General features: G+C 41.1%; 1 protein-coding gene across 3 annotated transcripts in view; it reads right to left on the bottom strand.

Annotated features, from left to right (window-relative positions):
- Nucleotides 1-25,366, bottom strand: part of klf7b (Kruppel-like factor 7b) — a 121,279-nt gene that overhangs the window by 64,473 nt on the left and 31,440 nt on the right. For all 3 annotated transcript variants that reach the window (XR_005077114.1, XR_005077113.1, XM_037110590.1), the window contains exon 2: nt 8,767-9,418. Coding sequence is in view for 1 of the 3 variants with exons in the window: in XM_037110590.1 (XP_036966485.1) it covers nt 8,767-9,418 (652 nt within the window). In the remaining 2 variants the exon portion in view is untranslated. The remainder of the gene's footprint in view (nt 1-8,766; nt 9,419-25,366) is intronic.

The following is a 25,366-nucleotide window of genomic DNA, read 5'->3' as shown; positions in this document are numbered from 1 at the left end:
CATACACACACACACACACACACATTGGTGGGGGAATGAGGCAAGGCCAGCTCGGGCCTGACGCCACAGCAACCATGACGGCAGCCAATTATAGCACAGCAAGGCAAGGATGCGTGATAAAGTCACCTAGCAACTGAGAGAAAAGGGAGGGGGGTGGTTGGGTGAGAGAGAGAGAGAGAGAGAGAGAGAGAGAGAGATTAACAGGCATGGACAATCAACCAGCCACAAACCAATTATGGAAGAGTGTGATGCAGTTGCTTGGCAACCCAAACTGAATGAGCAAGTAGAAGAGAGAGAGAGAAAGAGAGAAAGAGCAGGTTGGAGGTTGAGACCAGTGGGTGTAGAGGAGTATGGAGGTATATACTGTGTGTGTGTGTGTGTGTGTGTGTGTGTGTGTGTGTGTGTGTGTGTGTGTGTGTGTGTGTGTGTGGAGGGCTATCTCAAGTTAGAAGTCACACTCAAGCTGGAGTTGCCATGCCCAGTGGTTTTTCATGTTTTAACCCACAAGCTACATAATGTCACATAGTTACACTTTTGCATCCCTTCAAGAAAACCATGTGCAAAATGTAATGTTGCTCTATGGGATCTATGGGTTTATTCAAAATCAATGAGCTCATTCTTAAAACATGCCTCAGTCACATTTAACCAGTGCACTGAAAATGAAGCCCACATTCATTTTTAACGAATCTATGATAAAAACATAAACCGCACATGATTTGTAGTTAATTAACCGCTAACTGTTAGAGAACAGTGTAGTGGCAAAGAAGCAGTGTTTAATGGTAGAATGAAATAAAATGTGTATGCTATATAAATCAGTTATGACTGCCAACAAGTACAAATCTGTGTTCACAGACATTAGCTTTCAGATGGTGCATTTAAACGTCATCCTACATTGCGACATTGCTGTCAGAAGCTTTCACTGCTGTTTGAACACTGGACACTGAAAAGCTTATGCACTTCAAAAAATGCTATACAACAGAAATCTAAAAGCTGTTTGTGTGTTGGTTCAAAATTGGATGCGCACACCGAGTTGACACTCTAACAAAAATGTAATTGCAGGTCCAGGTAAGCCTGAGTTATGGACAAACACTCTTACATGCCATCAAAAACTGCTCATCTATTCTGCTGTCTCTGATGCCAAGGCTGTGCAATTATGAGCCATGTACAGTTTTTAGAGATCCAACCAGATCAGAGAGAATGTAAAAACCTTGTGAAAACTCTGGCTCTGGGTTAGAACAGCTCTGAGTGCTTAAGAGATACTCTGAATTAATTTGTACATCTAATAATATTACAACTCAGCCCTAATTGGACATTTTCATATAAGAAAATGAATTTTCATATCAAAGCTGTGCTGCAGAGATATTATTTTGGACATAAACAGAGAAATATCATCACGTACATTATACATTATTTGGAATTTCAGCACATCCTTCTGACAGAACTCACTGTAATGATGTTTTCTAACGGCCTCTGGTGTGCACTTTGTGACAGCAAGTGTATTGATGCAGTGCAGGCCTTCTGTAGTTGCTCCTCCCTGTAGTGTGTGCTATGTTAATCCCTCCCTACATGTATGTTCAATGATTTATGGTCATAATAACCCAAAAAGAGGATTAAGCTAATTAAACCACAGTGCTGCGCTTGTAGTGAACAGATCGGGAGGGAATACTCCACCCCCACATTTATACCACACACACATACGCACACAGTGAGGAAGCTGCAGTGTCTTCGGGCTGTCTCCTTTTCAGTGAATGATTCTGCCACTAAAAGCTCATCGTTTGTTATCATGACTCGACCATAGAATCATCACAAGATTACAAATACTGCAGCTAGAAGCCAGGCTACCAGAAAGCTAGCCTGGATTAGCTATAATAAAGTTACAGCTGTGAGTTCCCCCTGGCTATGCCAGGAGCTGCCCTGGAATGTCATGCTTTACTTAAAGCCAGGCGATGGTTGCTGGGATCATATAAGCCTGTAACACGCTGGATTAATGATGCCAAGGTTGCTAGTATTAATACACTAGAGGTCCACGAGCGATGAACAGTAATCCTGGTGAACCCCAACTGGAGGCCATGAACCATTATAGATACTGTAAATGATGCTGCGGTTTAAGCTAAAGTTGACTGCTAGCTTCAGGTGGTATCAGTCCGTACAGGCCTCATGCTGCAGATAAGTTATGGATTCAGCCTCAGTTACTCAGGCTGAGTTGCCCGTTGCAGAAAAAAAAATTGACTTGAAAACTGGTGAATGGATTTCTAATAATGTACATTTGTGGTGCACTGGTTTCAGTCACTTCTACATAAAGGTTTCTGTGGACGGAAACACTGACATCATGCTAACAACAACAGTCACTTGGTAAACAATTGGTGCTTGTTTGCATCATGGAGTTATGTAAAACTGGAACACTTGGTGGTCTGACCTATCTGACACCCCTGCTGCATTGCTAGTATTTTTGATGATTTGAATCTACCCAATTAGCAACATCTCATAGCTAACTGCTAGTTCTAGGTAAACTCAATCTGCCATCTTCTTTAACAGGTAAATTAAGGTTCCATCCGTTAGTAAAAACGTTATTCATATTTGAGAGTTTTCAAACAAGCATTTTTGATGAATGAGATGTATAAAATTCCAACATAACATCATGAAAAGAAAGACAATTAAATTGTATGTAAGATATATGATGCTGATGTTTTCATTGTAAACAAATATTGTGATTGGTTCTATTTTAAGGTCTTCTTGTGATTGTGGTCTGAATGTGGTCTCTGGTTGCCACTTTAAAAAACAAAATCCCTTTTATGGTCATGTTCAGAGAGACAACACTGCTTGAAAAAGCACAGCCCTTTCATTAACTTCAGTCAGACCATTCTACTGACACAGTGGGGGCGCTCACAAAGCAGGCTCCAGCAAAAAACACACAATCACATAGCAATTAAGTCGAACCTGGCTGAATAAAAGGTGCTGCCTTAGCCAATCAAACGTGCAAACGCAAAGATTATTTTGCAAAATGAATCCCATATTTCTACTTTCTATCTGCTGATTGTCACATCAAATGACTAAGTGATTGTCTTTGTTATAACTTTACAGTGTTGTAAAATTCTTCCTAAGAGTTTTGTTAACAACTGTGTAGTGTTCACCTTAATTAGGCCAGATTAACCGCGTGGAACCAGACACATTGTTTTATTTCCTCATTGACTTAGGCCATATCTACAGAAACCTTCTAGGCAATGACGCCTCTAAGCCAGAAAGTCAGCGCAAGAAGCAGAGGAAGAAACAGTGCACATTGGGCACCATAGCATCACTTGACCAAAGTTAAATTAAATTGAATAGAAGCCAAAATTATTAAACTTTAAACACAACTCAGTTGCCTCACACATTTTGACTCTAGTTTCCTCTCCGACTTCTCGGTTGCCAGAATCTTCTCTCTGTCCCAGTCCACCGACACGGCTGGCAATAAGTTAAGGCTGGCAGTAACCGTTAGGTATGTTAATGGTATGGTATGTTAGTTTTCAAGCAGTGTCAGCCTGAGCCTTTGTATTATCGTGGCTTTCTATGATGATTTTCATACAGCTGAGAGAGAGTTACGTTACCGTTAGTCAACGTGTGTGCTGCTGACAGTGATGTGCATGGCTGCCATGTTAATTTGCAGACAATGAAGAGAAAGTCAGTCGCACCAACAACCTCTTCTCATTTTTCGAATAAGAAAGTAAGCACAGAAAGGAATCAGTCGACAGTGGTGGAACTGCAGACATAGTAGTAGGGAGGTTGATGACCATGTAGCCGAGACGGCATGAAGGAGACTCAGAAACAGATCATTCACCTGAAAGTGTGGAACAGGGAGCAAGTTGTGAATGCAGTGAAGTTGTAAAAACAGGTGACGTTCAGACCTGCAAACTTGTCGCTTTTCTGCGATAATCGCCATTTTCTTGGTCAATTGAGTCATTCACGTGAATCGCGTAAAACCGGAGAGTTTTTTTTTGGGGGGGGGGTTATGAACAGGACATGGGCGTGTACCTGAGATTATTGCTTAAAGGGAGCCTTGAATTTGATAAAAACATCTTTCCTAAAATCTCTACAACTCATTTTCAAGACGTGTGGATGATGCTGAAGTCAGGGGACTGACTGGAGGCTGAAGGTAAAGTACGTTGCATTCTCTGTCAGAAAGACAATGAATTTGTCTTCAAAATAAGAGCTTTACATTGCATCCCACTGGAGTTTAGAACTGTGTTCTTAGCGGGGGGCTTTTAATTTGAAAGCAGCAACCGTTAGTAGCTTGTCGTTACAACAACAAGCGGACAGCGAAGACAGCTACAGAGACCGAGGAGACGCTGCATCTCCTGGATCTCAGCGGCTGTCCAGTTGCTCATTTTGACGTCCGCGGATGAAGTGATGGACTGACTGCTGTGATCAGCTGTTTCCTGGTTTTAAAACTCCCCGGCTGTGGGTCACACAACAGTGCAGGTCATCGACATCTCCGACCATCTCACGCAATTTCCGGCATATTGACGTCTCGGATTTAGATCGCAATGGAGTCATGAGGGTCATGGGCCATGCAAAACACAGCCACAGCCTGGAACTGAGTTGCCACAAGGGGGAACAATTTGGTGTGCCACCCTAAAATTTTCACTGGCCCCATCTGGCTACCCCTGTGAAAATGTTCTGGGGGCACCACTGCTTCTGGGGTCTCATGGTAGGAAAAAAACCTAGATGTGGATATCCGTGCAATTTTATTGATCAGCACAGCCAAGCTACTGACATTCCCATCTTTCTACATGGAGTTTGCCTTTGATAGTGATCAATAATCAATAAAGATGATGACAACAACTCTGTTTGACTGTATATGAGCAAAGTGCTCTATTTAACTGGAGCAGGAGGAGCACTGCGGTGCATGTTTGTGTATGTAATGTAGTGTGTGGATCTCAGTTTTCTGATTGGACTGGGCAGGTAATAAGAACTATCATTCTGATTAATAGGGGATGGGGTGTGGGTGGGTGAGTAATTCATCTTTGATGAGGAACATGTTAATAACATAACCTGCAGCCATCCTCCAGCACCAGGGCCCATCTTTGTGCCATATTCAGTGATAAGCACAGTGCAGCACAATGTCATTGCTATTTTTTGACCGACAGCCTTAAAATGAGGTGTGATCAGGTGCTTTGTTGGTGCAAATCAGAGCAGCGGGGTTTTCCCCTCTATCCGTTTCCCAAAACAGGGACACTGTCAAATAAAATGACACGTTTTACTTCTCTGTTCGTAGCAGACAGCAGCAGCAGGGCCGGGCCATCAGGGCTACTGTGACTACATACCTAATTAGCATTACAGTGGACCTTTTTGTTCACTTAATGGGCCATCATCCAACAGGTCTCCCAGCCTCCGCAAGGTGCATTGTCACACTGAAAGCAAGAACCCTGCATACCTAGCTGAATACAAGGGCAAGGGATCTGTATTTACAATGTAGCCTGAATCTTCACTCTACATTAATCACATTATGTGATGTTTGCTGTTGCTATGGCAACAAATGGCGACTGCCATTAGCAGATATTAGCTAGTTTAGCCACATCAACTGAAGCACAATAACCCATAAAATCACAATTTGTCATATTTGAACAAAATCAACAACAGCTACCAACGGCCGTAGTCCATACAACCTTAACTAATGTGTTGTCACAGGGTAAATCCCTGAGTAACTAGATTAGCTTTAGTGACGGTTGCATCAACAAGTATGCAGTTACCTATATCTCCCTTAAACAATGTAATGGAGATGTGCATCAGAGTGAGTGAAAAGTGGGTATACACAATCCTGACAGAGAATTATGTAGTTATATCAATCCAAAAATATCGAAACTACTTTCAACTTTTAGGGATCAATTCAAGCGTCACCTGGATCGATATAAAGGTATTAGTTTCAGTTTTACACGTTGTGTTCATTTATTTAGATTTTATCAATAAGTAGAGCTGTCTAAAAACATTTTGCCATAGGAACACATGTAAGCCTTCTCTTTGCCCTCTCCACTGCTGTGCTGTTGTTGTGTTGAGTGCACAATTTGCACATTGTGGTCGCACCGCTCGCCCCGGTACGCACTCTGACCAGTAGTTTGATCCGACATTCAGTGATGGCTGAGCACAAGAGGAGTGCTGTTTGGAGCTACTTCACCGCTGGAAATGAAAATGTTGAGTGATGTGTGTAGGAAAGTTCTTCACTGCTGTGGCAGTGCCACAAACTTATTTAAATACAAAAAAATGAGAAAGAGAACACAGAGCTGCAGGAGAGAGGAAAGGAGGAGGAAGGAAATGCCTCATCAGCACCAAGACCCCCAACTCTGAGCTCACTGGCAGAGTCTTTTCAGAAAGGCAGGGAATATCCAGGAATATAGAGTAGAATAAATAGTTTAGTCAAACTGATTAAATATAACATACTTTATTCAGACATGCAAATAATATATTGAGCCCATTGGAACTTGTTATCTGAATGAATTATTTAACTGAACTGAATTGAGAAAAATATATCTATCTCAAACCTGAACTATGAAAGTGGCTGAATACAGTAACCTTCCTAGATACTAAATTATATCATTATAACTATTATATATGATGACCTTTTTGTATGTATGCACTTTCACTTATTTGTCTTTGAAAGCTGTACTGTGTTTTCTGATTATAAAGTATTACTACCAATATCAGTATCGAAGATACCGGAAAGAGCCGTGTCACTCTTTAACACCAGAGGCCAAAGCTGAGTGGATGACACAGCAGTCCTAAATTCTACTGTAGTCTATTCCATTTAATACATTTTTTTTTCATTTTGAAGCACAAAATTAAGTTATTTGTCAAAAATTATAAAACATTGTCAGGAAAGTTCATAAAAATACCTAAACATATATATTTCAATAAAACGACAAGATGGAACCCTTGACAAAGAACGTCGTTTTCAGCAAGGAGTTTTCTAACCATCGGAGTACTTTACACCTAAAATATCCCCTCCATTTATGTCCATTTATTCATTGATTCAATAACTAATTGATGATAGCATTGGAACATTTAAAATACTTACGGCAAACATTGGCATAAGGGATTCACTTCAATGTATTAACCACAAAGCTTTTAAATAATTAGATACAACTTTTAATTGCTTGAAAGCCTTAGTTCAAACACAAGCACATCATGAATTCATCACAATCTACGTCAGTGAAATCCATCTTTATCTTCTCCCATGTCTCCTTCATCAACCCAAAGCCCATCTTACATGATCGCTCATTGGAAAGCTAACAGCAAGCAGCTCCTGGACACATTAGCCTGGTGTGCATCCTGTCTGAGGGTCACTGAGAGGGCAGCTGTAGTTAGCAGCTAAAGATGCATGTCAGACCCAGTTGGACACGGCTGAATTCGCAATGTCATTTATTACCAGGCTATCAATCATCGGGCAATTACCGAGGCAGGGCCTTTTGGCACTGAACTGGTACTGAGACTCATGAGGAAATTAATAAATCTAGAGGACCATCTGAAAAGCAAAAGAGGAAGCGGATAATCTGATGTTTTTTCTGTGCAGTTTTCTTCAAATACTGCAAGTATCTTTTGAATTTTGTAGGTGCTGGGTTATGTCTTTAGCCTCTCTCAAAGCTCCAGGTTTAACCACTTTGTTGAAGTTACAACATTGTGAAGTGCCACTATGAGACCAATCACATGTCTTTTAAGAACACATACCCACTGAAATGCGAATAAAGGGCATCAGAAATAAAGGCAGCTTTGTCAACTGTACACATTATTTTAACAAAATATCATTCCAGGCTCACAATGAGCATCTACACGTGAACGAGTACAGCACTGACACCATTACAGGCCTAGAGTTAAAAATTCCTGGCAGGAAAAGTTAGATCTCATTTCTTTCATTAAAAAAGCAGAAAGTGGGGGAGTGGGACATAAAGTAAGAGGGAGAGAGATGGCTCAGTTTTTAAGATTTGTTGAGATTGTTTTTTTTTTTTACAATGTTGGTTGAGACTGTAAGTTGTGAATTGGAGCTTAAGTTGAAGAAGAAAAAGGTAAACTCAAGTACAGTGTATCTATTTATTGTTTCTAAAATCAAGCACATTATTTTAAGAGGAAAATGTTTAAATTCAATTTGACAGTCAGTTGGTTGTTGACTACATACTAGGCTACGTCAATATACTGTGTATGGCAGTGAATCTTGATGCAAGTTAAACATTATGATGTTCTAGACCTTCACTTGAGGAAACAAGACATTATAGATCTAGAACATTGAAATGTTTGACCATATAACTCTGTCTCCATATCTGTATGCATTGCTTTGAATCTGGGGGACCCAGGGTCCATGTCAGACAAGAAGTTTTTGAGCACTGCCTAAACACAGATCACAAATGATATAAAGGTGTATTTTTGAAAATTGAGTGTTGCTTGCAATTTGAAAATACATTTGCAGGTCCTAGAAGTTTTCTTGCATGTTCATGCATGGGTCCCAACACAGTTTTGCTTTATAAAAAAGATCCAAATAAGCAAGAGGACAAAATCTCATGTTATAATTTTGGTTGAAAGGGCATCATGTATAGAAAGTGCTAGGAGTCATTCAATGTTCATCCAATATTCATGTGAATACCCTCAAATTATAGCTTAAAGTCAGGACTGCAAACTCATGATCATGGTTTCAATTTACATCCGAATTGCTGTAGCACAGACATGAAATAAAGTCTTCAATGTTAGCATCTTAATGTAGAGCGATTGTGCAGAAGGTAATAATAATAAGTGTAACTAAGGTCCTACCTGTGTGAGTCCTCTGATGTGCCTTCAGATGGGAGCTCTTGGTGTAAACCTTCCTGCAGCCATTAAACTGGCATCGGTGGACTCTCTTTTTGTTCTCTGGTACGTCTCCTCCCAGAATTCCTCCTCCTCCCTGCTCACTGTCACTGAGGGCTCCTCCTCGGCTTGGTGGCGATGGTAATGCTCGTGCTGCCACCAGCTTAGCCGCCCCTAACCCTACCTTCTTCGCCACAAGTTTGAGCGTTAGTGTACCATCTGCCGTCGCAGTCAGTGTTTGTGTGGGTTTGATGAGGTGGCGGCCAAGCTCCGGCGATGATGGTGGTGTTAGGGATGTAACAGCGGCACTGAGCTGTGCGGCACTGACTCCTGTGAGGACTTGGTCCTTTGGTGTGAGTGTTTCAGTCCCTGCCTCTACTTGGGTCTTGCTGGGGTTGGGCACCTGGAGAATTTTGCTCTGGACCTTGGGGAGTGTTACCAGTAGTGGAGGTGGGCTGGGCTGGTCAGGGAGACTTGGGAGGAGGGGATCCATCAAGTCCTCGTCACTGTCACCGCCCTGCATGAAGGCCGGCGTTAAGAGACAGTCCAGCTCCTCATCAAAGAGCTCTGAGAATCGCTTGGGCTCCGTCTGTAGATACCGCTCCAACTCTAGACATGTCTGTAAGAAAAAGAAGCAAACAGACCCAGACATAAATACTCTTTACACCTGTTAGTTCAGTGTTTCTGACAAGGTTTCACACAGCTTTCAAATGCAGTACTTATTCCGGCAGCACACATATCCATTGGCCATTAGTTTTTTATTCATTCATTCTTCAGTCAAACAAACACCAGCAAGCATAGCTCAGTGACACAAGTCAAGCATAGTCAGTATATATGACCTCATGAGCTATATGACTACTGCATGACTAGTGACATACAGTCATTTTGCAACAGTTATACACCATGGCCTTCATAACAGGTCTCTGACACCTCAAAGCCAGTTTTTTTGAGACTGTTAAGAAAAACCCATCCACACCTAGAATGTGAGGAAAACAGAAGAAAAAGAATCACATGAGCAAATGATTTATTATCAATTGTTGTGCAGGTGCAGGTTAAATTCATACACATACTGTATAATACATAAATGATGAGAAATGAACTATATGAGGACTGGCGCAGATCAGGAGGTCAGACAGGTTCCCTCATGTTGTATCTACCTTTTGGGCACTGTGTAAGGAAGGGCATCTCTGTCTCCATAGCAATTCCTCTACACTGTTGGCACAGTCGCTCCTCTGCTGGTAGTTATGTTGTCTTATATCATCCTGTGTCTATGGCCAGGCTGTGAGCACTCAGTCTGTTCTTTGTTAACATGTTTCTGTGTTTATCGGTCACCATGGTCAGGGATTACTTTGTTAGGAAAGAGAGGAGTATTATTTTGTTACTTTGACCCCCAGATAAGTTTTGTTTTTTTTTCCTAGAGAGATCTTAAATGTTAAATCGTGCAGACACACGTCAGCATATATTCCAAACAGATTCATCTTGTCTAGAAGTTGTGGAATAGTAAATTGTGGGTACGTTATGTATGGAAGGATATCATCTGCATATAACAATATTCTGTTGATTGTTTCTTTGGTGGTATATCCATGTACCTGAGGGTCTAGCCTGATGCTTTAGGCCAACGGCTAGGTAGCTGGGGCAAAGATCGAGGGGACAGGGAGCGTCCCTCTGTGCAAGCTAAATAGGGAGTATAAAATCTGGTTTGTTAGGATTTGAGCTGAGAGATTTCTGCAGATTCATGTAATCACTGACAGGAATTTACTTCCAACATGTATTCCAAGGCAAAGGCAACTATAAGTGCTATTACTCTTTAGAGATGCTGACTTAGTTTTGGAACGTTGCATTTGTCTATAAACATATTGATAGTTGTAGGTTCTGGAGTGGCCTTTGAGGTGTACAGTTCAGTATAAAATTCAGGAAATCTGCTGGTTATAACTTTAGGCTTTGAAAGTAATCTATTATTACTTACTTTGCCTTTATCTCATGGATTGTTCTACCGTTTTCCATTTTCCTGAGCTGTCTAATGTATGGATTCTCCAGTCTTCCACCTTTATGGTTTGGTCTGGTAATGTTAAGTTAACTCAAGCTACTTAGATAAAGATGTATGGTAGATCAGTTGAATAGTTTGACACCAATGGCAGGAATGCGGATTGTGTCACCCACAATAAGGATAAAGAAAGACCATGGTGGTGATTAAAAGAAACCAGTTTTAACAGTTTCTGGGAGCTGGAACACGATATGCAATTTCCGAAGCCAAAGTCACAAAGCATGTTGTGTTCATCACCATCCATATACATCCAAAAAATGTAGTCATATGTTTGAACAAACAAAAATGCCTCTAGCTATATCTGACATCAATATATGTCCTTTCTTTCCAGGACTGTAGACTCTTGAGGGACTCTGTTTTCTCGTCTCTATAAATTCAAATACCCACTGTAGGCATTATATTTCTGCAGCTGTTTACCGTGTCACCTGGCACACAGCAGTCCAGAGAGAAGAGGGCTTTAGTCTGTGATTGATTGTTGCTGCCTGGCCGAGCTCTCCGGAGCCCTGAACTGTGGAAGCCTTGCCTGTTTCCTTCTGCTCACCCAAATCAACCAGCCATGGAAGTTATATCGCAAGACAGAGGAAGGGAGGGGAGCGCAATGATGGAAGGAAAGTCAAAAGAAGACACAAAGGAGAAGGAAAAGAGATAAGGAGAAAAATACAAGGAAAAATAAGCTTAAAGCGCTTATTCAACCTTAACCTGAATTTTTTAGACATCTATACATTTCCAGATTTTGGCAGCAGACCAGCAACACCACAGTGTTTGGTCCGCTGGCCTTCTGTGCCTCTGTCAAGGGCACCTGCCACATTACCTCAAGGGGATTGAGTCAGAAGCCTTCAGGTCACTAACCTACTTTTCTAACCTAAAGGCTACACCTCTCCTTTCTAAACGACTATGTTTTCTGTAATTCCTGCCCCCTCTCATCGTCAACTAACACCTGCACTTCTGTAGTCTACATGGAACCCATCGACTATGGGCTATTTGATCCGATCCCTGCTTTGATCTCTTACGCCTGTAAGACTAGTTATTGTTTCCAAATTCAGCTGGCCTCACCCAACAGGACAAATAAGACACATGAGCTTTAGCTGTTATAGCTTTAAAAAGTTAGAGATTTCAAAAAAATTTAATGAAATCCTTAAAACAAGGAAACAAAACCCCTATAATATTTGTCTTTTTGTGATGACTCCTTCTTTTTTTTTTTTTTTGTCAAGAGAGAAAGAGGGGGGAAGACAGCAGGCTAGCTCTGTAATTCTCCACTCAGCACTTTCGTCAGCTACCTGGCGGGAGTACTGTCCTGCAGCAGAGTGCCTTCACTGCATCTTCTTGGAAAATGAATTTCCTCTGTTTGGCCAGAGGCCTTTGGCAGCTGAAGGGTCTCATCCTGATTTCCACCTCTGCCATGGGAGCAAATTACAGACACTATAGAAATGTTTTTTCTTGGCTGCAGCTGGTTGACTTGGTCCATTCAGACAGGCCAGCGCTGGAGCTTTGCTCTGCTCAGCCTCAGTGATGAGACAGACAAACCAACACATTTAGTCTCAACATCTGTTGAATGGTGATAAGCCAAACTCTTTCCTTTTCTCCTCTTTTTCTTCTCCTTGAAAGAATGTCTGTTTTCCTTTTGAATTTGCATATGAATATAAATCAAAGATATCTCTCCAGGGGGGTTACACTGCTTTATAGGGAACTTAAAAAGAGAAGCATGTATGTACAGAAGCACAGATGATGCCCAGTAACAATCTGAGTTTCAAAGCTGTATCGAGTGCTGTGAAGAAAACCTTCTGGTTTGCCTTTTGTCCCTGTCTTGGTTGGTATGATTGTATAGCACCAGTATTCCTTTTAGTAACTGTACTGTGTAACATAATATCTGGTCAGGCATGCTAAAGGCGGCCATTATATCTCTGTATGAATTAGATCAACTATTTCTATTGCATCTAGAAACCATTACTGGACAGTATCAGAGAGCCATCAGGTTATCTTGAGTTGAACAGCAAAGTGCTTTATTTCAAGGCAAAATAGCTGCATGGCTTGGATAGCAGAATGATGGGGCATACAACAGAATACAAAGAGATTTAAAATCGCTGGACCAACCTAGCCTCATCTCTTTCTGGAAAAATTGCAACGATCAAATGTCTACTCTGTTCATTGTCAATGGTCCCAATATCTCCTGACACTTGGATTAGGGCTAGCCATCACAAATTTTACTGGAAAAATAGAACTCCACAGATCCAGCTCTCAACTTAGCATAAACCAAAATCCCAGGAAGGACTGGAAGCACTAAACTTTTAATTGTGTTATCTCAATAATGCAAATAAATGCAAAAACACCAACTTACAGCTCGTCTTAAATTAAGTATTTCATATAACACACTACGAAATTACATAAAAGAGAGATGAGAGATTACACAAAGAGGGATGACACAGACAGATGTATACACTGTTCACAGAACACAACTGATACTTATTTACATGTGACCTGGCACTGCTCACCAATCAGATACTTCTGGATACAGGTTACAGATCAATTATGTCACCTGCTTGGCTGTCACATCCCTTTATCCCCTGAGATCTGCATCCTAGGCAACACATCAGGAACACAATGACACCACACTTCTTTCAGTACTCTCCTCACAGCTCTCACTACTGCCAAGAAAACCATCGTATTAAACCAGAAATCTAGAAATAAACTAGACATCAAACATAATGGAAGAATTTTCTAATCGATCATATATCCCTGCAATGTTTTCCACAGTACATTTTGCCCATTTTGATTCAAGGCCATCTGGTGCACTTAGGAGAAAATTAGGATGCTAGCTCATAAATGACACGACCATGAAAGAGAAATTGTGAACATAAATTATATTTATGTATAATATAGTCCAATCGTCACAGTTTACTGTACTACATGGCTCTGGCTATACTATAACACAAGCCTATGAGCTATAGTCAATAGTCAATATCAATGTATTGCCACTAACCTTGTAGTCTATTAGTCCTGACTTGTTACTACAAGTTGACTGAGAAACCAAATCATTTGTCTTGTTTAAAAAGTGTATGTGAGTCCCATCTTAACTATATATTATGCTGTCTGTGTGGTTGGTGCTGGAAAACACGATGGTCATTTAAGTAAAAAAGTATGGATATTTGCAAAAAGGACCTACTTTATGCTTTGAAAAACATTTTTGCATTTCTTTTAAAAAAATAAAACACAGTCAATCTGGCAAAAACACAATTGTTTGACACAGCTACAGATATGAGATACTATGAGCATTTGATTTATAATTTATACAGTTTTTCCAGTTCATTCTTGTTACTGGTGATTACATTTTCATACTGAAGGATTCAGGCCATCGCTGCTTGCTTGACACAAGAGAAATGTTTCTTGAGATTGAAGGAAACACACTATCTAAAATATGTTTTCTCCATAGTCTTCCCAGGTCTTTGTAGAATTGCATTTTTGCCACTATTCTCTCTCTGATATAAACATTAATCGTATTCAGACACAACTACAACAACTTGAACATTAGTTTGCTTTGATACAGTAAATACAGTCTCTGTTGGTGCATTCTGAAGGCTGTATTTATGTTTATATATTTGGACTACAAAAATAGAAAAGGTCTGTGTCTCTTGGTAGGGGCTGGACTGATGCTGAGGATTGTGGGAGGTGGGCGAAGAGGACAGAGGGTAGAGAGAGCCCAAGGCTGTGGAAGAGGAGTGAACGGCAATCAAATCCACAGCTGGCAGTGAACACACCGCCTCTGACATCACAAGTATGACCTTCTCCTTCGTCTGTTTCTCCTACACACCATGAATATCAGGTAACAATGACATGTGTGGCCCGCAGCCTGTGTATGTGTGTGTGTGTGTGTGTGTGTGTGTGTGTGTGTGTGTGTGTGTGTGTGTGTGTGTGTGTGTGTGTGTGTGTGTATGTGTGTGTCAGTGGCTGCTGGCTAACAGCTCAGACTGATAGCATGTGTAGGGCTCACCTCCTGTCCCCCTGCTCAGTCCCACACCATATGGAGAAAGGTCACATCGAAAAATACACACACACACGCATGCATGCATGCACACACACACACACACACACTGGGCAGCCAGTACACTTCTTTTTGATGATTTTGACCGACTGTTGGAACATGAAGCGCTCCTGGTTGAGTCATCAGTACATACAATGAGACACTGAGCTTGAGAAAATCTGCTTTACTGGAAAGAGTTCAAGGGTGCATAACAGCAGGAAGAGAACAGTTTTAGGACAGAAGTCACCTAAATCCAACAGACCACTGTGGTCAGAAATATTCAATCAGAGAGTGTCAGATTTGGTTGGCCTCCACCTAGCAGTGGGCTGAAGTTAGATGTGAATAAATAAAAATAAAACTAAAGCTGCATTCACGTAGCAGATTATAATGAAGGCAGACACCTCCTGTTCTTCCTACTTGTGAGCGCTCATGCTTTACTCTAAGACGGTTACCACTATTCAAACCACATTAATGGATCAAGCTGCCTTTGTTGATTACAACCATCAAGTTGATCACTCCCATCTAGTTAAATACAGTAACTTGGTCAGTGGTATTGGTATGCCCAAATTTAAAATGTTAAGACATATTATGACTTATAGACTGTTGTTAACATTCTGAAACAGTCTCGCTTTGGTCAGGTTTGGAATCAAAAACTACCTGGTTAGGTTTTGGCAAAGATAATGCGTTGGGTTTGAATAACGATGCTACTACCTACATAAGTCATATTGTCATACTTCTGTAGCTTAAAAACAGATCAGCCACAACACTTGGTCAGACATGGACCTTCAACCCTGCTTTCTTGGGGGAGAGTGTATTAATACTGGATCTGTCAATAACTGTCAACGTTAAAGGCTTTTCAGCCATTAGGCCACCAGTTTATTGATGCTTCTGTGGCAGATATTGTAGCTTCCCATTTCCCATTTTAACCTGCTCACAATACAACTAAGTGCTGTAGCGAATATTTTTTCCCCATGTTGCTTTTCTTGATTACAGCCTCAGTGATTGGTGTGAATGTAGCATATAGTGTTTTGCTTTTGACTGCAGTGAAGTGTTCTGATTATGCAACTGATGCTGGCTGGCTGACTCCTCATGGCATTAGGCTCGCAAGTGCTGTGATGTCACTATATGTAGTGTTTAGTATATAAAACTCAAGGCAATGATGTCAGTACGATTTGAAATGTTGATTCCCAGTGAGAGAAAACTCCTGCTGCTCTGCAATTATTTATAACCAGCATTTAATGTGTGCAGGCAATCAGTTGTAAAAAAAAAAAACCCTGTGATTGATATGATATTCAGTTCAGGGTTTTCAGCGTGGCTGGTTTTAAATGCATTTGAATTGGAGGTCAAGGTCATCAACAAGATAGACATAATACAGTAAATGCAGCGTCACTTCTGAAGGGAAAGTCAGCTGTGGTTGTTCAGAGCAGATTGAACTTCAGTTTAAAAGCTCTAAATTATGTTTTTGTTTGCTTGTAAACCACATTTGTGTATGAACAGCTCGTGGATCTATTTCATACACAGAGCAGATACAAACAATGGAAACGTCAATCTTGTCCTCCATCAGCCCCTTTTCCCACATGAATGTTTTTCCATTTAGATTTTGAGTGTTTGATTGAATATCTGTGGTAAAATAGCTCCCAATGATGTGCTGATCCTGCCTGCCCTGTGTGTGTGTGTGTGTGTGTGTGTGTGTGTGTGTGTGTGTATGCGTGTGTGTGTGTATGTGTGTGTATGTATGTGTTCTCATCCTGCTGAGGTCCATTAATAATAAATGCAGAGAGCAGAGGGCTCTGGATAAAAACGTTAAGAGCTTTTGACAGACAAAAGATCATCGAGGACGGAGCTCGGCAAACAGACTGAAGTGGGTTCAGCAGGAGATGCTCCGTCTGTGTTTGCATGCACGCGGTTATGTGACTTCCATTAGGACAATGGTGAAATGAAGCCATTTACACGATTTGTTAAAGTGACACTTCTTGTAATGATCTGCTTCACATGTTTTTGCCACATGAACAGCTGACTGAAAACCAAGAGGAATATCAGCAGTTTCTGTTTTACGGTCATCAATTTTGAATGTCCTACACATAACAGAGGATGTCCAGACTGTTCTACTGTGAGTTGCCATGTTCTGGAGATACCGCTGTAGAGATGTATTATCTTGAGTAACCGGGTCATGATTTCATGGACAGAGACACTGCTGTTGAGTTCTTCAGATGTATTTTGGGGGGCTATGAGCACCACAAGCTGAGTGCCACCTAGTTCCATTCTAAGGGAGATAAAGCAGACATCACTGCGGCTAATATATTCAAAACTCTGCAACTCACTCCCCAAAAATGTAGATGGACAAATCGCACTGATAGCAATTGGGGTGAACTGTCCTTTTAATTCTGCTCAGGCGTTGAGTAGATGCAGGTTACAAAAATTATTGCATGTACTTATAGCAGTAAAATCACAATACAGAAAAATTAATTTAAACTATTTTCACCCAAAAATGAGCCTCAACTCACCCGCCAAGTGCCAAGAGTTCAGCACAAGTCCTATTAAAACTCTTTACACACCTAAGCTTCAGAGCCAGAGAGAGCTCTGCCAGATGTGACTAACCGCAGTATCAGCTTACGCTTTAAAATAATTCTTTGCCCGTGCTTATTCGCGACGTTCCATATAGTGATGAGTGACTCGCCCGACTCTTACTGTAAGATTAAGACATCTGTGTTAACCGTCAGACAGACAGATGAGGCAGCAGCAGCTCAGCCGGTTGGTGGGAATTGTGTGATATAAATGTCAGGTACACGCTTACAGGGAAGAGAAAAAAAAGCCTTTATGTCAGAGAATGGTTTGCTCATGGAGCAGCTTGACAAGCTGAACAGTGATACTGTACAAACACACTTTGTGCTTTCACTTTCTCTGCCCCCCCCCCTTTTTTTTTTTTGCTCAGCAATTTTAAATGCTGAGATCCACTCTGACATCAGGAGCCAACACTTCACAATCAGTACTGTCAATGAGTTGTCAGACGACTGTGAGGTTTCTGAAAAAATCCCCAGGTGAATGCAGGTATACACGCCACTCCTACCACAGTGGATACATCTAGCCATTAGAAATGCATTAGAAAACGGCATGTGCCTCAAACCAGTTGCTTTGCAAAATATAATGGACATTTAACCAACAAGTTTAATAATGTTTTCTTTCAGACTGACTTGTTTAAACCCTCCAGAAAAAAATCTGAAGTCATGTGGCTGCCTTGTAGGCTGTGTGTGACACAGATCACACGAAATGTCAATAGTATGTTTCAATTTTAAAACAGTCCTTCATTCTTTCATTATCCTTAACCGCTTATCTTTTACAGCATTGTGGGCGGCTTGAGCCAATCCCACTGACACTGGGCGGGTGGGCAGGGTACACCCTAGACAAGTCACCAGTTTATCACAGGGCTGACACACACACACAATGACTCTTACTCACATTCACATCTACAGGCAAATCAGAGTGATCGAAGTATGTGCTTTGACTGCGGGAGAAGGCAGGAGAGTACCCGGAGAGAACCAAAGCAGGCATGAGGAGAAGATGCAAACTCGTCACAGCAAGGCCCTGCCTCAGCCAGGTCCTGGACAGCGTTTGAGAAATAAACTCTGTCCATGCTAACAGCTTCACAATGCGTATCCCCTGACAATTCTTGTACAACGGGTGCTACTCTGTGGTTAGCCGCTTCGCCACAGAAATACAAACAAAGAGCAGCAATGACGAAAAGTTGTGAAATGAAAACAGATTGCTGGCATACACAGCGAGGTCGGCTCTGTAATTTGTTCTCCATTTTAAATGAACTGCTGGTGGTAAAGGCTGATGTACTTGTTGAAAGGAATAATGTGAACGGGGCAGGTGACAGGTCTATATATCTACATGTTACACAAATTAAGAACACAACACTTCACTTAAACAAAGCTGTGAAACAGGTACGTTCAACCTCCTCACTGAATCAAAACAGCAGAAAAGCTGATGTTCCGGTGTCACTCTGCTCCCTGTGAGGATCTCATCCTGCTCCAGCCTGATCCTACAGCTCGCTCCTGTCTCTCTATATCTGCGTGTGTTTATTTTCTCTCCACATTATACAGCTTTTGGCTTCAAATTATGTTTTTCTCTTTGCTTTCGCGTACAAATAGGTCCTAATTAAAGTGCTTTGGCTTCCATAAACTGCTCTTTGAAGCTCTACCTCTTGATGGATCTCGCTCTCTCCACACAGCGGGCTCTGATGGCTAATTAGCCACTCAAAAGAAAAGGCAAAAAGAGGCTCTTTATTCAACTAATTTGCTGATGCGGCTGTGTACATGGTGGTGTGTGTGTGTGTGTGTGTGTGTGTGTGTGTGAGAGTGAGAAGAGCATAATGACTCTTAACTGATTTGTGTGAATATGTAATGCCGCACGCTCGGGAGTATGTACAATATCAAACGGTTGCTATTGGCAGTGAGCTGCTTCCTTTATGTCTGAGCAGGCATCAGTGCTGCGGAGTGTGTTTGGTGCTTTGTTAGAGACTGAAGTGCAGTTTGTGTGAAGATGCTGCGACTGCTGAGCTGCTGCAGTGGCGTCTGTGTCGAGTCACATCGTTTTACGAATGCACATCCTGCAATCCGATCACAATAACATGTAGACGGGTGCATTATCACTCAGCTAACGTTCATTTAGTTGTACTAGCACAACTTTCTCCTTACCCACATGGTGTCAGATTCACCACACCATCAGCTCACATTTAAAGTGTGAATTCTCTAAATCATATGCATGAAAAGAGAAAGGTTGCGGCGACTAATGTTTTAAGAGAGCTCAAGTTTTTTTTTTTTTTTCTCCACCAGAGAATTTCAGAATAGGCTGAACATATGATTAAGAATTAAATCATGCTGGAAGCAGCGACCTTTTCATTTAACCTTTAATTTAATGAGGAATTGAATGCCTTGGAATATCACCCTTGGAAAAGAAGGTGAATGTCCACACTAATGATTTCTATTCTGAAGGTGAGTGTCAACACACCTGTTTTCTCTTATTTTGACCACAGATCTGCGGTTTTCTCGACGGACGGTGGAGCAACCCTGAACAGCATGTGTACCTTGGCTTCAAGGAATATTCCCTGTGGCCTAAATGTACGTGCACACCTGAACAATCCAACTGTGATTGGAACATTTTGTTTCCACCAGATGTTGCTGGCTACAACCTGGCTAAAGGGATTTCCAACATTAATCCACAGGAGCATTAGTGAGGTCAAACACGGATGATGGGTGATAAGGTCTGGCTCACTGTCAGTGGCCCAGTTTGTCCCAAAGGTGTTGGATGGAGTTCATGTCAGTGCTCTGTGCAGACCAGTGAAGGTGTTCCATACCAAACTGAGAAAACCATAGCTGGATGTAGTGAGCGTATGAGTATGTGCCCAGAGCCCAACGTCCTCGAATGTTGTCCAAAAACCAGACTCTTCATTTACTGTCATAAAAAACAAAGAAAAGCAGCAAATCCCTCTATTTATGAGGCTGGAGCCAGCAAACGTTTGATGCTTTTGCTCAGAAAATCATGACAACAAACGATTATCAAAATTGTTATCAATTATTTTTTCTTTTCAAACAACTCAATTAACCAATAATCATTGTACCTCTAAAATAGGCTATTTGCCAAGCCGACACATTTTAATCAAGGCATCTTAACATCTTCTCCACAATGTCATCTAGTGAATTTTCTCTCAAGACACCGTCACATATGCAACACTACTAATTACTAACAGTTGTTCCAACATATGGTCCTGATTTGCCCAAAGTTGCACATCCAAACTGACACTGACTGACAAGAACATTACATCAGTCATTCCTGTATGACACTCACAGCAGTGATCAAGATACTAACATAACACACTATAGCTCGAGTGAAAAGGCACACACTGTGTTTGTATGAATGTGTGTGTGTGTGTGTGTGTGTGCTCAGGTATCCCCTCACTTCTCCCTTAATTGAAAAAGCAGCAGCACAAACAGAGGAGAGTCCTACAGGGCCTGGTGTGTTACAGCAGGACGAGGTTTCAATAAAAGAGGTTACTAGAGATGAGACCTTGTAGAAGAATGCTGCAGTGTTACTGAATGCTCTTTGATCTGACAGAAGATTAATCTGGAAAAAATTTGCATGGCTCTATCTGAGTCAGCATCAAACACACGGTATACTGTATTTCCACCAATCATTACTCTGTCTTTAATTTTGCCAATCATCTAATCATCAAAAAATCCCCAAAATACAAACCCAAACTTAAATCCTTTGGTCCAAGTCTAAAGCCAAGTAACTTTTCTTAGAGCAACTTAAGTCCCAGGTCCTGTTATACTGATGTACTAATGTACGCCATTTCTGAAGACATGCACAACCAATACTGACAAGTAAAGGAGACATGGGGTCCCCATCATGAACATGGTGCTAACTAAAATACAGACGAGTACGTAACTAAGAGCAAGTAAATCTGAGCTTAGTGAGAGAGAGAGACCAGTATATCCACTGAGAGCCAATCAGAAAGCAGTGAGCTCATGAAAACCGGAGACAAAGAAAAGATAATAAGCCAATGAGAGTGAGTAGAGGAGCGCAAGAACTGAGGAAGCTCTGAGCTTTTAGTGCTCGTGTGTGCGCATGCACGCACGCACACATGCACGCACACACACACACACACACACACACACAGCTTCACCTCCGACCTCCAGCCTCAGCCAATGAAATTTTAATCAGCAGTCTCTGGTGGAGGAGAGCACTCAGACTCTACTGCTGGGTAACTGCTCTCCTCCTCTCTCTCTCCATCTTGTCTCTGGTCTCTCTTTCTTTTCATGCCTTGAGCACCTTGTCCCCTCCGCCATCTCCTCCCTCTCACTTCCATAAACACCTCTCCCCTCCTCTCTCATTCACAAAGCAAAGGTCAGCTGCTCCTCTTTCTTCTTCATTTTCTCTTTGCATCATTCCCCTTTTTTCTCCATCTTTCCCTGTAACATCCTCTTGGGGAAACAGATGAAGCATCTCATCGTTGTTGCATGGTCAATTATAGAAACCATTTTACTACCTCACAGATTTTTTTTTTCAGTAAGTAATCTTAAGAGTCAGCTAGTTATTCTTATAATTGATCCTGATTAGTATTCACATTCCTGTAAATCATTTCGTTTGCACACTCCAGCTGCACAGATATGTTTATCACTTTAACTGGTTATGGAAGAGCTCTTATTGATTACTCTTGTACTGCTGGTCAATCATCATCATCATGACAGCATAACAATTTATTTCTATTGTTATTGTATATTTGTCTAAATCAACAGAGTATCTAGTAACCAAAGTCATCAAATACATTTATTGGAGACATTATTTTTTTTTATATTATCAGAAAATGCAAATACTCAACGAAAGCACTGGTCACGTACCTCAAAATTGTACAAACAGTATTTTAAATGGACAGTGATTAAATGTACTTAGTTATTTCACCACTGGAATTCACAGAGAGCTTAGATGCAGTTACATTACATCTCTAAAGTCTCTAACAACAGTATCCTGCAGAACTGCACCAGTCTGTCATTACAAGTAGGAGTCGGACATCTTCAGGACACACTACACTTGTTGAGACCGAGAATTCGACCTGCCCTGGTAAGTGCAAGAAATAACGTTACAGCCTACCTTTTTTTGCTAGTCAGCTGGCTGAAAGAGGATTGGAATGGTAAACTGTGAGACCCAGCGATTGATTACATATCCATCTGTGTCACACTTGATCACAGGTTAGTTGACGATGTCACTGAGTAAATGACGTGCGCTGATTGTGCCTGTTGATGGAAGGGGATGTAAAAGAGCCTCTGTAACGTTGTAACTGCAGTTTGTACGGTGAAAAAGTCAGGCTCTACTATAGAACACCTGCCTTCAGAATGGAGTTTGGTTTCCCACTGTGTTCCCTCGACATACAACTAGGTACAGAGGGAATTTTGGTGTTAATAAATCACGTAAATTGAGCTGACCTACCTTCTAATAATGAAACTTGGCAACACCAACATTGGAAGTGGAGCTTAAGCCGGCCTCTTTTCACATCCTCTCAGTTTGTGGTAAACTGTCGCGTAATTACATGTAAGCACAAACAGCTGTCAAGACAGACACAGTGGCTCTGCTTCAACACAGCGATGTAATGAGTTTACAGGAAAGTCACATTGGACAGATAATAAACCAGCTAACTACAGAGTCTTACTGACAGAGAAGATGATAGATGACACCAAGAGTAGATTGACTACAACGCAGCATGATTGCTTGCCTGTCTGGCTGTAAGATTTGAACTTCTATTAGCTAAAAAAAAAAAATCCATATTGAATTCTTGTTTTATGCCATTAATGTGATAGAGGGCCTAGATTTTGCATTTACCGCCAGTCAAACTAGAGAGGCTGTTTGGGGGGGCACGTCACAAGAGCAAAGTACCCGGATGGGCTGGCTTCACCTGTACAATCGGAGAGACAGAGGCTGCAGCAGAGCCAAAGGAGCTCATTTTTAAATTATGAATTCTTGTTGGCAATTGGGAAAATGTAAAGTGGATAAAGATAATAGGTGAAAAACAGAAGCTGATAATAATCATTCCCTACACTCTTGCTGCTTCTCTGTGGTTGTAAAACTTCCCTGGCTTATTGTGGATAACTTAGCTGTCCTTGCAACGGACCCTCACCATTGAATTAGAGTGTTAGAGTGTATTGCTGCTGAATGTACATTTACTTGATAGATGTAGCCTGTGTTGTAATGGTGTAGTTGCATGTGGAAATGAAACTGTTGAACTGCAGCTATTGATTGGCAAGGTTGTGCAACTTTGATTAGCACCCAGCAGTTAGCTTGCTAATACAGCTGTACACTGTGTTACTGTAGTAACAGTATTGACAGAGTTAGTGCTGTACCAGTTTAACACCAGGTCATACAGCTACTGTAGACCTGCACTGTATTAGCCTATAAATAACACAGAGTCTCCCTTGTAAAATGTCTCTATTCGCACAGGGGCGCTTCCGGTATGTCACAACACAAGTTACATTATGTTTTGAACAATCAATTTAACTTTAACATTCGATCGACTAAATTATTTGGTCGAATGATACATAAAACTCATCTACATTGAGGAGTCACCTACACACATACCTACAGTTACCTGCAACAGGGGATGTTGTCTGACAGACAGACTTACACCAGACACGCTGTTGGATGTCAGGACTCCTTTGAGATACAATGAGCTGCTGCAGCCTTTACAACTTGGACTTATACTGTAACATTGTTATGCATTCGTCTTACAAGTAACAGTGACTCCGACGCTGACCGCATTTCACAGAAAATCTGTGTGATGTGATTAAGCTCAGGTGTTGCGGCCCACATCGGAGGAGGAAGTTATTGCTCGGCAGGTTTCACAGCAGCCAGCAGCATCACCAAAGTCTGGACATCCACAGGGAGATGGATCAGGGTGACCACTGTGTGACACCTCAGCGTAACAGAAACCCTTCACCTCAATGTAAATTGAAGTTATGGATTTGCTAGTTTGTGCATTTTATATGCACAAGTTGTATTTGACAACTTTTATCAACCATGGTCCTCTTGTATCAAAAACATCTCATGTTCTTTCACAAGGAAAAAAGAAACAGCTTTGAGTATGAAGATAGAAGAGTTTTGCTAATAATCCTTTACTCCAGGTAGCAAACAAAACAGACATTTGTGTTTCTGCTGTCAAAGTTTATCATGGTGTTGATAAATTGCAGTAGAAGTTATACAATATTCTCTGCAGCCCTTCAATGAGGTATCAAATGTTTAATCAGCAGCATTAGCCATGGAAGTTCCATTTTTCAGTGAGACAAATGATTCTAAAACATTCTTAAAATGCTTCAGAAAATGTGTCTGCAGGGATTTTTTCTTTCTGTCTCCTCCTCAGAAAATGCTCTTTCAAACACACATACACACATAGGCAGACACACACACACACACACGCACACACATGCACACATAATTTTCACTGTCCATGGTTATTAAATACAAGGACATAAAATTAATTAACAGCTTAATCGCTCACATGCGTGCACACACATGCACACACACTCACACACTGCTCTAAACGGACGAGGCAGGTACGGCCTTTTAATTTGAAGAATAATTTAATACTGCTTAACCAGGCTTATGGTTACTCTCTCTCTCTTTGTCCCTCTGCGTGTATTTGTGTGTGTGTGTGTGTGTGTGTGTTGGGGGGGGGGGGGGGGGTGCATGTGTGTAATAGAAATTTAATTAACTGGCTGAAATGGAGGGATTGAAATCTGTGCTAGAATTATCTGTTCCTCTGTGGAGCCAGATCGAGGCCATAAGGGTATTCATGTGAATTTAGTTTTTTAAAGTTTTGATCTTGAATTCTCAGAAATGTCAAAAAACATTTTCAAAATGAAATACAGTTTAGGAAAAGGTTTATTTCAATTTAAATGTGATTTTGATTGAATCCTGATTTTATTATCTTATTTTCTTGTATATAATTTCATATAATAATA

Source organism: Acanthopagrus latus, chromosome 9 (assembly GCF_904848185.1).
Source record: "Acanthopagrus latus isolate v.2019 chromosome 9, fAcaLat1.1, whole genome shotgun sequence".
Taxonomy (NCBI): Eukaryota; Metazoa; Chordata; class Actinopteri; order Spariformes; family Sparidae; genus Acanthopagrus; species Acanthopagrus latus.
The sequence above is the reverse complement of the archived record's forward strand: the minus strand, read 5'-3'. Positions and strand labels throughout refer to the sequence as shown.